The sequence below is a fragment of the Mesocricetus auratus genome, unplaced genomic scaffold, assembly GCF_017639785.1.
Source record: "Mesocricetus auratus isolate SY011 unplaced genomic scaffold, BCM_Maur_2.0 Super-Scaffold_100006, whole genome shotgun sequence".
Classification (NCBI taxonomy): domain Eukaryota; kingdom Metazoa; phylum Chordata; class Mammalia; order Rodentia; family Cricetidae; genus Mesocricetus; species Mesocricetus auratus.
Window position 1 is genome coordinate 31,136,889 of NW_024429190.1, and position 15,659 is coordinate 31,152,547.

Sequence of the window (15,659 nt, forward strand, 5' to 3'; positions counted from 1 at the left end):
GCTTTTTTATTGCTGCCTATTTTCTTTTGTCAAAAGAGCCTGCTGTGCAGAGCAACAAATGGCTGCTATTACCCAGAATGTAATGGGTGTCAGACAAATCACGTAACACAAACAATCAAGAGTATGTAGGTCATATTTCAACAGAGCACAACCTTAGCAATATTTATGATTACTGCATTGAAATGTGCTCTATAATAAACAAGTACCTCTACATCACTCACACTTCTGCACTTGTGCACTGCCGATCGGGGAGAAGTGGCACACACTCCACAAGTCATCTTTTTAAACAGCCCTTTTATTTAAAGCAAAAAAGTCAGAGACAAGTTTTGTTTTGCTTTGTTTTGTTTTCATTACCAGCCATGAGTGATTTTCTTTGAGCAGCTCTCTTTGGAGTTTGTTTGTTTAATTGAATGACTCTAATAAATGATGAAGCTCCTGCCCTGTTTCTTGAGCCCTGGTATCCACCTAAATTCTGCAGGGCTACATTTTTCTTACCTTTTTTTTTCTTGTTCACTGTTTACAACCTGGCACAGAATGTCCTGCTAACTCTGCAGTTCACTTCCAAGTTAACCTAACAGCAGGATTTTACTTGGGTTGTGTGACAATTTCGGATTTGAAGGAAAAACACTGAGGGGTTGTTAGCTTGGAAGTTCACCAAGGCAAAAAAGGTAATTCAAAGACAAGAAGATCTTGTCTTTCTAATGTACCCTAAAGCTTCAGAAGTGGAAGAGCCTGTCGGGAGAGTGTAGAGAAGGCCGATATGCTGGGACAGCAGCTACTACTCCAACAACTGCTAAAGTATTTGGCTGATCCTGGTTCCTCTGATGTCCTCCATCTCTTGTTCATTCCCAAGAGTCCCTTGGGGAATACAAAATCCACCCACTAAAGTGTTAACTAACACTTGGCACAGTAAGACCTTCTATACATTATCCAGTTCTCTAGCAGGCATCCGTCCACACTGCCTGGGAATTCCCTGCCTGATGTCACGAATTACTTTGCATGTTATCATGATCATTAAGGATGGAACTAACTCCATAGAAAAGCTTCAAGACTTTTCTACAAAAGGAATCTAACATCTCAATTTTATCTTGTGGTATTCAAAGTCAAAGTGATTACTAATTGTTCCTTAGGTACTTTCCACAGACCTGAAGCTGAGAACCTGGAATTGAAGTCATCTAACATAAAAGCCCAAAGCTAAGATGAGGATGGAAGTTGCTTTGTTATCCTTGGACTAAACAGGCAATAGGAAAGTATCATTTCCAGAAAAGCGAACAGAAAAAAGAATGAGCAGTACAGACCCCTGGTCTAGATGAATGAGACTGGAAATAGAAGCAAAAAGATAACGTGCCTGCCAGTCAGAGTGGCCAATCACTGCACTGGCCCCAAAGTCTTCCTTTCATGGATTCTTCCTAAATAGGAATGGATTAAATAACCTGCAAAGTCACTTTGCACTTTCCTTTTTAAGAACCACATTTATTCATTTTAATGTACATGTGTGATGACCCATGGATGTGTGCATATGAGTGCATGTGTATGCATATGCACAGATGTTTATGTGAGGATGAAGGTCAGAGAACAACTCCCAGGAGTTGGTTTTCTCCCCCCACCATGGGAATTCCAGAAACCAAACTCAGGTTGCCAAGCTTAGCAACACGTGCATTTAGGAACTGAATCATCTCATTGGCCCACTTCAGGTTTTTTTGTAGCAGTTTTTGATTTTTTTTCCTGTAAAACTACTAGCTATTGTTTATATTCTGCTTTTGTCTATTTTTCTCAAAGCACATCAAATGCAGAAGAAATAACTGCCAAAAGAACATGCTGCATGGACACTGCCAATGTTTCCTTTAGAAAAGTAGAGACTCTTCTGTCAAACATTTCAAAATAAAAGAAATTAGAAATTAATCCATTAATGTGTGTTTCGTTTAATCACTAGTTCACTAAAACACACTTTGAATGATTAGTTATTTAATTCAAGCAAATATACTCAGTTAAAAATAAATAGCATCACAAAATTCATATGATAAGCCACCAGGTAGTACCCACCCCCAAATAGGACTTCTATAGCAGAACTGCTACCCCTAAATGTTGGGGTCATCATGGAAGTAGAGGCAGAGAGACAGAAAGAGCCTGAAGATCAGATTGACTATTGCAGGATAGCTGGAACACATGAACTCTAAACAATATGGCTGCCTGCATCAGACCTGAATAGACTGCACAAGTCAACATGCCAATATGAACAGAGAATAGTTTCATAGGGAGCCACGTATGAAAAAAAAACTACAGGTAGTGAATCACTGCTGAGCAGAGTACATCCAATTGTTTTCACTCTTCCTCTTTTTCTTCTTGGATGAGACCTCAATCCTAAAATCCTAAGTAAGAGCAACACTATTTGTACCGTGTGTGTGTGTGTGTGTGTGTGTGTGTGTGTGTGTGTGTGCATGTGTGTGTTGTGACAACAATAACTATTGAAGAAGAGTACATGAAATTTAGAGGGGTGGCTTAGGGAGGAGTTGTGGGGGCAAGGAAATGTTGCAAATACAGTGTACTCATTTATGAAATCTTCAAACAAATAAAGTAATAACAAATCAAATTAGTTTTAAGTCCATTCCATTTAAAACAATGTAGCCAAGGATATGTAAACAGAAGAAAATGTGGTCAGAATCCAGAGGTCTCAGAGTAAAAAGACAGCTGGTTATTTTTTCTACTCATTTTTTTTATCCACTATAAAACAACTGTCTTGCTTTTACCATGTTTATAGTGATAACCAAAACACATATGCATACACATAAAAGATAGGGACCAGTCCTTTTGGTCCCTTACCAAGTTCCTACATGTCTTGTGTTTCAAGACATCACCTTGTTAAGTTGACAGTGCTTTTCCATTTCTATTTCAGACACAGAAATGTGTTGGTAGTGTCTGAAAAATCTCCATATGCAATAGATTTAACGGCCTTCTGGCAAAAGAGCATTCTCCTTTCTCTCATCTTGCTTTACTAACAACAGCTATTTTGAAATCAAATTAGTTTTTACACCTGTAAAAGAAAAGAGCTTTTTTTCCCAGCCACAACAAACTAGCGTAGGACAACCACAAGGAAGTCACAGCAGCTGGCAGTACCTAATAAAACAAATTCCCTCTCTCATTCCTCCTGCCTCCCAAAGATGCTGCAGATGGGGCACAGACATTATTCGGGAGGTCTTATAATTCTGTTCGTCTTTACATTTCCACTTAAACGTTTGGGGAAATTCACCAAAAAATTTTAGAGTAAAGTAAAAGAAGACAGTAGGAGGGTGCATATACCAACTTTATGTACCTTTTCTGTCTCAACTAAACAGAATGAACACATAGATCAAAGATCAGCAAATTAATTGTATGGATGTTGTTTCTATTCCATTTGCCCCCTGCTGTACCTGTGGCAGACATCACTAATTGATCATGACATTCCCACTGAGTACAAACTTGGCCTTAGAATCTCTCTCAATACAGTGCTTCTGGCAGCAAATACCAATCAATGGCACTTGGAAAGGGGAAAGAAAACTATTTAACAACAGATATCAACTACTATCTTTAAAATTAGAAGAGAAATCTACACTAGCAGACTCAGCTCCTTTGAACCCAGGGTTGACCAGAAAACTGTTGTCAACATACAGCTTTTCTAGATAATGCAACAGGCAATGAGTCAAAGTGATATTGTGTTTAAAATGCCAGTGAAGAATCAACAGCATTGGCGGCAGTAGAAGTAGTTGCTGATAGAATTCAAAATATCTGTTAGTTATGCCACCATTTTCTAAACCCTATACCTGTACCCAAAGCAGTATTTATTTAATGTTTGCAGAAGCAGAAGTAGGCTGGTGTGTTCCATAGAAGACAATAGTAAATATCATATGTGAGATTGCCAAAGAGTCTGTAGCAGAGAGACCAGCAATGTTAGAGACAGATGAGACTTGACAACTTGAGAAGCAAGGTGCATCGGCCTTAGCAGAAGCTAATATGGACTGAATGCCTGTATGATATGCTGGCAGTCACGATCGGTCTCACTTAACACTCATAGAGACTCCATCACTGACTTGAACTTGAGCTTGTCTAAAATAAAAGTGGGTTTTTTATAACTTCACTAAGATAGCCTGTCTCTTTTATCATAATGGTGTACTTTTATTTCTATCTTTGCTGTTAATAAAGTAAAGTGTTCAAATTAAAGTTGGATAACAGGCAGCTGCCATTTTTTTTGTAGAGCACAAGTGGTTAAATACTGGAAATATTATATTTTTACTTTCGTTCTGTTACTTTGAGTATAACAGTATTCTCATTTAGTAGAGGGGAATATAACATAAAACCTGAAGAATGACCAAGGGCACAGAAAAGTCTTAGCAATCAAAAGAAAAAGAGGATGAAGTGTAGGTCCCTTCTTGCAGTCTCCTGCTGATATCATGCCAATGCCAAACACACTACCACCTGACCACCTCTTTGAGTCTTTGCCTTCTTGCTTCTCTCCTTCCACTCCAGTTTCAAACTCCAATGCAAATAGTTTCCTTCCTTAAGACTTGCCAAATCAGCTAAGCCTATTGAAAGCCCAATTCCTTTCAGGCTCCTTCAATGGATCACCTAGGCTATTCATTGGAGTAATGACACTTCTGCTTTGATACTTCTTCCAACACTTAACAGTATTCAACGTTATAAATCTTCTGTACAAACACTTCCCTGAACAGGGATGGGGTGTCATAGAGATCTTTGATGACTCCCTTTTTCCTTTGTGGTTCGTGATGCCCAATGTTGACCCCTGAGAACTGTGTTCTACAGAAGATTACTGAGGGGAAATGGTGGGCATCACTCACTACATAGAATTCCTTCTAAATCCACAATAATGGATGCCACTATAAAATTCTCCTTTCTACCCAACTCCTCCTTTATACTAACTGCAAGACTTCACTCTCCACACCATTCAGCTTCTTCATGTGACTCCTCATCTTTTCATGCCAATACTCTCTATTGTATAATGCAATTTGGCTCCAGCTCAGCTTTCCTATGAAGTTACTGATTTCATGCTTAGCAAACATCATTTAGGCTCATCTTTCTTAAAGGTGCCCAAGCATTATATATAATAAGCTATTTTCTTTTTGTGCCACTTATCAAGGCACATTATTTTCTCAATAAGTTCTGACTATGTCAAACTTCAGAACCATTAATTTGTATTTCGTATGGCTGGACGCTCTTCTCACTACAAGGCGTGGAATTGTCTCTATGCCTCTTACTGACTGTATTCTCACCAAGGCCAGACATATTACCAACAATGAGCTGAGAGGAAAAATGATTCTGGTAAAATTGGTTTCCATTGTACCAAATAATCTTTCAAAGATACAAAGAATGAAAGACTTTAATTAATAATATGAATGTAAAGCCTCTAACAGAAATAAATGTGCTATATAAAATGTTAAGAATGTATAGCATCTACAAAATAATCTCTACCTACTTTTCCATAGAGTAAGTTACTACAAATCAAAACATGTAAGGAAATTGTTTAACACTAAGTGCTTGGGCTGGGTAATGCAACTTGGTAGTACAGTGCTTACCTAGCAAGCACAAGGAGTTTCATTTCTCCCAAATAGTACAAAAGTAAATAAATACGCTTCAAAGAGATGGCTAAGAGGTTAAGGACAGTGGCTGGTCTTCCAGAACACTCAGAGTCTATCCTAGCACCCCACATGGTGGCTTACAATTGCTTGTAACTCAAGTCCCAGGGATCCAGTGCTCTCCTGGCCTCTGCTCACCCTACATGCATTCAGTGCATAGGCATACATGCATGCAAAATATGCATAAAATAAAAATATTAAACTAATCAAAATCTTAAAAAACACACAAAAATGAACAAAAGAAGAAAATAAAAATAAGTGTTTTATAATATCATAATATCTTTAATGAAACAAATACAAATTATATGATGTGTTCATATTTATAAATTAGGAAAATGCCTTGGTATGAAGACATCTAATATCGACCTAGATGTAATGGACCATGGATCTCCCCTTAGCACTAGGGCGGCTATAAACAGAAATACAATTTGGCAAATTAATGTAACTATGTATCAGAATGACCCAAGATATTCAAATGCTTGCTTTTGGCAATAACAACTATTAGAAATCTATTTTGAGAAAATCAAATTTAAAAATTTATGTACAAAAATTTCTCCCACAGTGCTATTTCAAAACGATAACATAAAACAATCTAAACATGTAAAATTAAGCATTTAGAAAAAATTCTACTTTCCTACTTAAATGAATATTATACAATACTGCTTTATCCTGATAGAATTTGAGATGGTACAAAAAACAGCTTATATTAAGTGAAAACTTAAGCTGTAAAACTTTATAAGCATTCACTGACCACACAAAATAAGTTACATACATATATCTATAAAAACCAATGCTATGAATATTTTCATTTTAGAACTATGAAGATTATATTTGTGACATTTCTAATAAGCTGACATTATTTATACTAATAATACATATTTCTTTAATCAAAAGTTGAGCATTGGTACATAACTAGTGAAACACTCTTGCTCCTTTCAGAAACAGAGAGACTAAGTCCACAAGTTCTTGACACTCTCAATTAATAGATCCCTTTCAGCTGGAACTTTACTGAGTTGCAGAGTGGTGTCATCTTCTCAAACCTGCTAATGTCCATTGGCCCAGGGACTGGTACTAGGTAAGACGATAAAGTTTTATATAAATGAATAGACAATTTATTTATATTAAAAGGCACAATGTAAATTTCTAGAATAGATACTGTCGTGTGTTTGTGTGTGTGTGTGTGTGTGTGTGTGTCTGTGTGTGTGTGTGTGTGTGTGTTATTGAAAAGTACTGGGAATATTAAAAAATCCAGAAAAAAATTGTACCCAGATTATCATACCTCAAAAAACATGAAAAAAATTGAAGAGCTCCATGACATTTCATTAGAGTGATTTATGGAAGAAAAGATCAATGGAATACTGGTTAGTATACTGAAGCTCAATGACATGCCTACTGTCTTCTAACAAAAATGTGATATTTGAATGGATATTTATATGTTACAAGCAAAAGGTAAATGAAGAATTGTTTATCACCTTTTCAAAGAAACTCATCAGTATTTGTCTTTGCTGGTCAAATAACAGGTCTCTCATACAGATAATGTGTGCACACAAAAGTTCTTTCTATTAATGTACATAAGTTATAATTTATTAAGAAATTGAGACAAAGGCTAGATAGATGGTTCAGCAGCTAAGAGCATATATTGTTCTTCCAGAAGACTTGAGTTTCATTCCCAGTACCCAAGTCTGGTAGCTTTCAACTGCCTGTAACTCTAGCTCCAAGTGGATCCATTGTTCTCTCCTGTATTCCTCAGGCATCTGCACTCATGTGTGCAAATCCACACTTAGACACATATAAACATAATTTTAAAAACCAAAAAGAAACATTACAAAAAGAAACAAAGTTAATCATATGCTTACAAGTGAATGTATGCATACGTGCATGTTTATATATACCTGCCTGTATATGTGTATATGTGTCATCTGCATACATACACTATATGCCATGAAATTAACTACTCTGCTGCTTGACCAAACCATGCAATCATGCAGTAGACCTTTGATAAGAAGGTAATTTAGCAAACTCAAAGTGTGAAATTAAACTTAGCGACAATGACCGTGGTGCGTGTAGGCACCACAGTTCTGGTTCAAAGCATCTTGTCTAACTTACTGTTCCTTTATCCTTATCAGCAATACCCAGAGCCAAGGACTTTCTGATTTAGACATTCTAAGACTTACTCTTTGGTGGATGTCAAGAGCCTCCATTTACAACCTAAAGCACCATTTACAAACAACTCAGAAGTTTGTCTAGGAATTCTTCAGTTAGTCCATGGGTCTTGTTTTTGTTGTTTGGTTTTTGGGTTTTGTTCGAGATAGGGTTTCTCTATGGCTTTTGGAGGCTGTCCTAGAACTAACTCTTGTAGACCAGGCTGGTCTTGAACTCAGAGATCCGCCTGCCTCTGCCTCCTGAGTGCTGGCACTAGAGGCATGTGCCATCACCACCCTGCTATTCAGTTCTCCTCCTACTAATGTTTAGGTGTCTTAAACTGAAGTAGTATTATTTAAGAATCCACAACAAAGCCATGTATCAGAATGACTGGGCTAGTTCTGAAAAATGAATCAAGTTGTCTCTTTAAAACATTTTTCAGTTCAAGGTTTTTGGGTTCTCTTCTTGGGGAGTGTTTTATTTTTATGTAAGCAGCTGAAGATACTTTGCAGATGACTTCTTATCCAAATCCACTTGTACTCTATTTCGGTAAAAACACAGCCTGTCATCGAATATGTATTTCACAGAGAAAAGTTCCAACTGAAATCAAAGCTTACCTGCAGTTCCAGAGAGTTCCACACTTAAGGTTCGTTCAATAGTCTTGTTCTCAAATGGGGAACCCTTGGGGTCACTGGAAGATATGGCACATTTATAAAAACAAACTGAAATGGAGTTGCTGTAGCCAAATGTATTAGAACCCCCTTCCCTTTCTGAAAATGTTTGCATTTCTTAATACTTACTTTGGTGACTCTGGGGTCAGAGGAAGAGATAAAGTTGTTGGTTTGGCTACAGGAAAGAAGAAGAAACTAATTATAAAATATTGAGTCTTTTCAGATCAACTTTCTGCTACATTAAGGTAGGAAACAACCAGGAACTGTAAGAATAAACCTCTGAATGTTGGCTAAAGGACAAACAACAGTTCATTATGCTATAGCAAATTCCAAACAACATTTGAATTGGTACAATACCATTAGGAAACACATACAAACACAGAGTTTTCCCAGAAATGCACCATCTCATTAAGGACACAAAAATTTGTACCATGCCATCAAAGAGAAATATTGTTTTCTGTTTTTAATTTGAAATCAGTACACGGTTTGTTTACACTAGGCAATAGCAGAGTAACTATAAGATGACAGAACGTTATGAATATTCAGTTGATTTTACTCCTAAAATGCATAGTTTCATATGTAGCCCTGAGAATAGGAAATTTCTATGAGACTGAGACTCAAGCAATAACCATCATCAAGAGATGATGACAAATTGTGGACATTGACCCGGATGGCTTAAATGGAGTTTGTATCCCAAATCTGATAGACACATGAAGTTGTCACATTTGTCAGTTAAAAGATCAATAGACTTTTTTTGTAAAGCTAAGTATTCTTTTCCATCCTTGAGTGTCACAGAATCTTACTTCCTTGATGTCCTTTCTCAACAAGAAATGCAAGAGTAGGAATTTTCTTGTTCTATTGTGCTAAGTGCTTCTCTATGTCAATCTTGTGCTTTGAGCAGGCAGAAGATAATAAATGATGAGAAATATATTATGTATATATAGTTAGTTATTTATGGGAATGTATGTATGTTTGTAAGGTTTTGTCAATTTTTTTCTTGCTAATTACTTTCAGAAGGTAAAGAGTTAGCTACGTGTATAATGAAGATTATAGATTTGTAACAAAAAGGGTCTCTGGAATAGTTTCCTACTTTATGGTTGAATACTCTGAGACATAAAGATGCTAAACAATGCCTACAGGGCAATAAAACTGATTCTTGTAAGAATCAGACACTAAGATGTTTCATTCCTCCTATTACCAATAGGAATTGAATTCAATATACTTTAAAATAAATTAATCAACCCCAGTAACTAAGGTCCTTAGAAATGTAAAAATATTATTTATGTCTAAATTAGTCTGGAATAAGGTACTTTATATGAAAAATGATATTTACATATTTAATTTGTAGATTAGGATTTAGTTTTTAAACAATTGAATAGTAAGTATGTCATCTATCCAATGTGCATCCAGAAATATAGAGCTCATGCTGTCTTCTACAAATTAGGTACATTGATTAATTGGCTTTTACATATATACAGATAGATGAGCTGATTGTACATTAATTTTTGAGTATGCCTAATTTAATCAGCCTTTCAAAAAGAATGAATTTATGAACAAATTTTACTCCCTTTTATGGTATTTAGCTAATAGCCAGGATAATTTACACAGGTTCTATAGACAATACTATCCAATTAAGAACAGTGAGATAAATCACACAATAAATGTACATTGAAAATCAGGAATGGGAATGTACAACTGGCCATGTTAAATACTTATACAAATGTCTCCAAAATTCAGATAGCTAGGTATAGGGAATTCCAAGAGCAACAGAGGGAGAGAATTGGTCACAGCCATGCTGAGGCAAGCAGGAAATGAGAGGCCTACGCAGGATCCACCCCTTTCTCTAGCCACCCTTTCTCTAGCCACCCTCAGACTGGAACCCCTGGCAAGACACTGGTTCACAGGTACACTCTCACAAGGACTACTGATCTCACTTTTAGAGAATTTAACTGGTGCTGTTCCAAGGACTGACTGATCACAGACTGCTAGGAGCCTCACAGTTATGCTTCATGTAGATGCTAATTTTGAATAAATATGTATGTGAATGAATGCATGAATGAGACTCCAGCATACACCATAGACTAGGCAATTATCCTAAGGAATCAAAAGTACATAATGAAGCCCAGTCAGAAACATACCTGTCCTCTTCAAAATGGTCTCTGACTACTCGTGTGATTTCTACTTTTTAATTTGAATAACTTAAGTAATCTTGAAAGGTAAGCACCTATTGGTTATTAATCGAAGGGTAGGCTTCATTTCTCATTGTCTTCTAGTAACTATAAGATTTCTTTTTCTTTTGAAACAGTGATGAACCTTTAAGCCTTACCAGAATTTTAAAAATTCTTCATATAGCCGGTCCCTTTCAGAGAATGCCTCTTCCAAGAACCTATTTAATCATTCAGTGCCATGGTTTGTAAAAGTTTATGGTAATATTTAATGGTAAATGAATTTTAAGAAAATTTCAAACTCTAAAAGGGAATACAGAGAATGAAAGGGGAGAAAGAGAGTAGAAGAGAAAGTGAGACAAGAGACAGGGAAAGAAATTTAACCTGTGTGCTAATTGATCAGATTCCTGAACAGAGGATTTCAAAGAGCCAGAGACTCTCAATTCAGCTCCAGTTGAATGCATGGCTGGGAATTAGTCAGGAGGAACCCAATGGATTCTTCACTCATTCACTACACCAAGCCCAGTGGGACCTTTTCCTTAGTCTTCAACATCACCAGTCCCTCTGCTAAAACAAAATCCACAGGACAATGACAAAGATTGAGAACAAGGGCCAATCCTGGCAGAGGACACTAGAAGGGAATTTGTCCCATGTCGTTGAATTTATCCTCCCAAGTGACAGACAGAGTTTGTTAGTAGATTTGATCCATCCAGCAAGGAAAACAAAAAACAAAACAACAACAACAACAACAAAAACCCTAATGGAGAGCCAACTTAAAACATTAAAGGAAAATTCCTAAAAGTCCTCCAAGGTAGAAAGGAAGAGGGATTACAAACCCTGAGGAAAAAATTTGTATTAAAATCATCATCATCATCATCATCATCGTCATCTGCAGCAATTTCAACAGCAACAGCAGCAGCAGCATACCTGCTGTATGAAATGATCATAGATCAAACCAGACAGGGACCACCATCCTGCAGGAGCCAGAAACACAACATGGGGGTGTTTCTAGCTGCTACAGAACATGTCTGTGTCTATAACAGGATTTCAGGTAGGAAGCAGACACTGGCATTTTTAAAGCAACAATTACTTTCAGCAAACTCTCTTTCTGCATCCCGAACTTCTACAATTGGAAGGGGATGAGTTGAGAGAGAAAACTGTATCTCAACCAAGAGAGATTTTCCCCCAAATCACCGGAATCTGCCTCTCCAGCACCAGCCTCCTGACTGCATATACAACTAATAAAAATCAGCCCAGATGTTTTGTTTAATTTAGGGAGTATATTTTAAATATAAAGGTCAGAGGAAATCGGGAGTTTCCAAATTCTTATACGCGAAGTAAAATCTGTGAGCAAAGCAGGTGGTCTTAAAAGTAAGACAAGAATGTACTTAGTCAGAAAGACTACGTAAATGCTATTTACTGCTTCCCAAGGCAGCAGAGGAAATCTTCAGTGCCCCATTTTTTTCCATGACTTGAAAGGGGAAAAAATCAAAGAGCCCCACACAGAGTTGGCAAGCGACTCAACATAACCGTCAGTGATCTCAGTAATCCAAATGTGTATAAACCTCAAAGGTGTTGTAATCCCTGCGGCCCCACTCCAAGCAGTGAACAATGCAGGTGTCGTTTGGATTTATTACTCACACGGCTTATCTCCCAAATAGGTTACGTTCAGCCTGTGTCCATGGAAGACCCCACCCCACTCCCCCACTCCTTTTGCCCCAGACAAACACAGATGGGATGAAAATAACACGGGTCCACACACTCAGATTTCCCAGGTGCTGCCAGCGCCCCCGCTGGCCACGGGCTGTTGTTACTGGCCTGGCATACCTTGAGCATGTTGCGACTGTGGTTGTGTATGGGACTTCTTTTTGGAGGCGCATTTGTCTCTGCTGCTGTTCCTGTTCTCTGTGGGTTTGGTGTGAGGAGGGTCATCGCTTGTGGTCAGATACTTGAGAAGCTCTGAGCAGGGACGTCTTTGTGGCTTTTGTTGTTGACAAATGCTCTTTGCTTTATTGCCCCATGAATTCTCGGTCTTAAAAACAAGGCATAAAAAAGCTAAAATTAGTGAAGTGAACCTTATCAGAATGGATATAGGTTTTCTGAAGAGATGAGATTTTCGGTGAAGTGCTCAGTCTAAGTGTACTGGATCTATGAGCTGTGAATAATTGTTTGCAGAACAAGGAAGAAAATTACATTTAAAATTCCTAAATGCCATTTATGCAGCTTTTTATTTCATTTCTCCTACATCCCGATGTTCCTACTCAGCAACATGTAACTAACAAGACCCTACAGCGCCTTTACTGTGAGTAAAGGAAAAACAAAGCTGCTTTAAACCTTAATTTACCGCTGATTGCTGAAGCCCAGTATTCACAACTCTCTTAAGTACCCCTTAACGCTCTGCTTTCCCTCACAGCGAATGGCAAGACAAACATTGTTTAATACAGCCTGCTAACTGAATTATGTCATTGCCAGCATTCTCTCCAATTAATGGCAGAGACGGATCTTTTGCAGTTAATCTGAAACGGTCTTTCTCAGGTTAAACAGCTGGCAAACCAGCCATCCTGCATCCTAAAATCATCCATAGACCACAACTACCAGCCTAACAGTAAATCGTGTTGTAGCAGAGGCCACTGCATGTATTAATCACGTGGGAAAGGAATTATACATCCTGATCATCAGAAAAACAATGCGTAAGCCAACTCTTCCTAGTTTTTCCCAAGTGCCGGTGCAATGTTTGAATACACACTTAGGATCGACTTCACCCTAAGAGGCAGCTGCTGAATCCTGGCTAAATTAATACATGCAGACGTTTTTTCCATTATGCAGACTTGTGCAAGTCCCACCCTCCCCCTTTTCTCTGAATTAAAATGTTTGCATGCGCACCTTAACAACTGCAGGGCTTGTTCTGATCCTGTGGTTGTGGTTTGCATGGTTCTGAGTGCTAAGACCGCTGCATTCATTGTAGCTGAGCTGAGTGTTGGCTGGTGCCAGTAAGAGCTTCTTAAGCTAGACATACCAGGGAACGGAAAGCAAGAAAAGTTACACATCTTCTAAGTTTCAGATTGGTAACCAAAAGTTGACTAGAATGAAGGACATTTCTCTTTAACTATACCTCACTTTAGCACAAGAATGGTAAAGGAAACAGTTTCATTAAAAGTAAGAAAAGATTTTAGCATTACAGAGATACCTAGAAAAATGCTTCCTTTTCTTTTATTTGAAATGATTTTTAAATGATTTTTTTTACAAAGAATAATGATGCAATCTTTCCTACAATGGTTCCCAAAACAAAACCACCTGTGGTAAGGAAGCCTGCCTTGCCCACTAAAGCTTTGGGGGCAGAGGATAGAAAGTAAATATTCTTCTCTGTGCCCATCAAACTCACACAAGAATCAATGAAAACATTTTCTGAACCATGTTTCATAGTTACATATACAAACTAATGATTAAAAATATGTGAATTAGAGCAATGTGAGAAAAGAAAGAAAGGATTTGTAAATAGAACACTGTTTAACAGCCTACATGTGGGTTATTGCACAAGTAGCACTGACTATTTCATTACGCCAGTTTCTTCATTTGTCTGTCAGGAGCCTCCCTGCCCTCACATGCAGGATGTCATGGACTCAACAACATTTCCCAAGTGAAGGAATTGTATAGATGCAAATCCTTGTTAAGGATTTAGAACGGTAGACAATAGAGTGACACATGGAAAGTATGGGGGGGGGGACTTACACATGTAGTATTTTCCCCAAGAATAGAAATCTTAGAATTCAAAGAGGAAAAAATCAGATCCCCATATGTTCATGTTGAGTTCCTTAGACCTAACGATTTGAGAGAATCAACCTCCAAATAGCAGAGTATTTTATTAATTTTGAACAATGACATTCTATAATTACACAGCATTGCTCTTCCATGAGATTTATGGCAAATGACAAATGGCTATCATATATGAGAAGGCAAACGGCACTCAGAAATAATAAAATTCTGGTCAAGCATTTTGTTGAAACAAAAAAAAGTCACTCCTCATGGCCAACAAACTTGCTCTTCATTGCCTACCACAAATTTCAGTAACTTGGGCTGCAGATAAGCTATTATTTTTCCATCTCATAAGAAATGCTGATCTAAAATCTCAAACTATAGCATACTGCCCGAGTTTGCAATTCTATTTTTAGAGTCACATGCAAAGAAATGTAAACACTATTGTACAATCTGTAACAGCAAAAACATGGGAAGAAAAACATAAATATCTCACCATTCTGGATTGCCTAATAAATCATAGTATCTTCATATAAAAGGTACTATGCAGCAACTAAAAGTACTGCAAATGTTGAAACCATATATACAAAGAGGAAAAATAGACCTGGCAGGTTGTATTTACATATTTGTGCATATATGTATGTATATGTGCAACAATAATAATTGAAGAAAAAGGGGTTATTAATTTGAGAATGGGGAGCACGGGAGGATTAAGAGGTAGGTACCTACAAGGGGTTGGAGGAATGAGAGAAATGCATAGAAATTTAAATTAATTTAAAACACATAGAAATAGATTTTTAAAAATCAAATGAATCAATTACATAATGACGTATCCTTGTTAATATTTTTGGTTTTTTGAGACAGGGTTTCTCTGTATTGTTCCAGGAGGTTGTCCTGGAACTTGCTCTGTAGACCAGAATGATCTGGAACTCACAGAGATCTACCTGCCTCTGCCTCTTGAGTGCTGGGATTAACGGTGTGTGGCACCAATGTCTGGCCTTCTTAATCTTAAATTCATATTTTGATATGATAATATTTTAAAAACTGGAAATAAATGTTTAGTTTTTTCTTTCTAGTTTTCACTCTATTCTTAAAGCTTTAACCATGAACTTGAATAATTCTAAGAGGAAACAATCACACACAAAACAATAGTAAAAGATTGTTTTCATAAACTACTTCCATTATGCCATGTAAGAAATGCTTTATCAACACTTTTAATAGGGAATTACAGAATTGAAAAGTCTAGACTGGCTTATGTATTTCTTTTCACTTTTTCAACTACAACCCATTTTTTCCTACACTGC

The 15,659-nt window shown here is 37.3% G+C and overlaps 1 protein-coding gene across 3 annotated transcripts in view; it reads right to left on the reverse strand.

Annotated features, from left to right (window-relative positions):
• Ppargc1a (PPARG coactivator 1 alpha) overlaps nucleotides 1-15,659 on the reverse strand; it is a 640,336-nt gene that overhangs the window by 24,710 nt on the left and 599,967 nt on the right. For all 3 annotated transcript variants that reach the window (XM_005068780.4, XM_005068779.4, XM_021226414.2), the window contains 4 exons: nucleotides 13,486-13,608; nucleotides 12,430-12,634; nucleotides 8,567-8,612; nucleotides 8,384-8,457 (listed from right to left, as the gene is read on the reverse strand). In XM_005068780.4, the coding sequence (XP_005068837.1) occupies nucleotides 8,384-8,457; nucleotides 8,567-8,612; nucleotides 12,430-12,634; nucleotides 13,486-13,608 (448 nt within the window). The remainder of the gene's footprint in view (nucleotides 1-8,383; nucleotides 8,458-8,566; nucleotides 8,613-12,429; nucleotides 12,635-13,485; nucleotides 13,609-15,659) is intronic.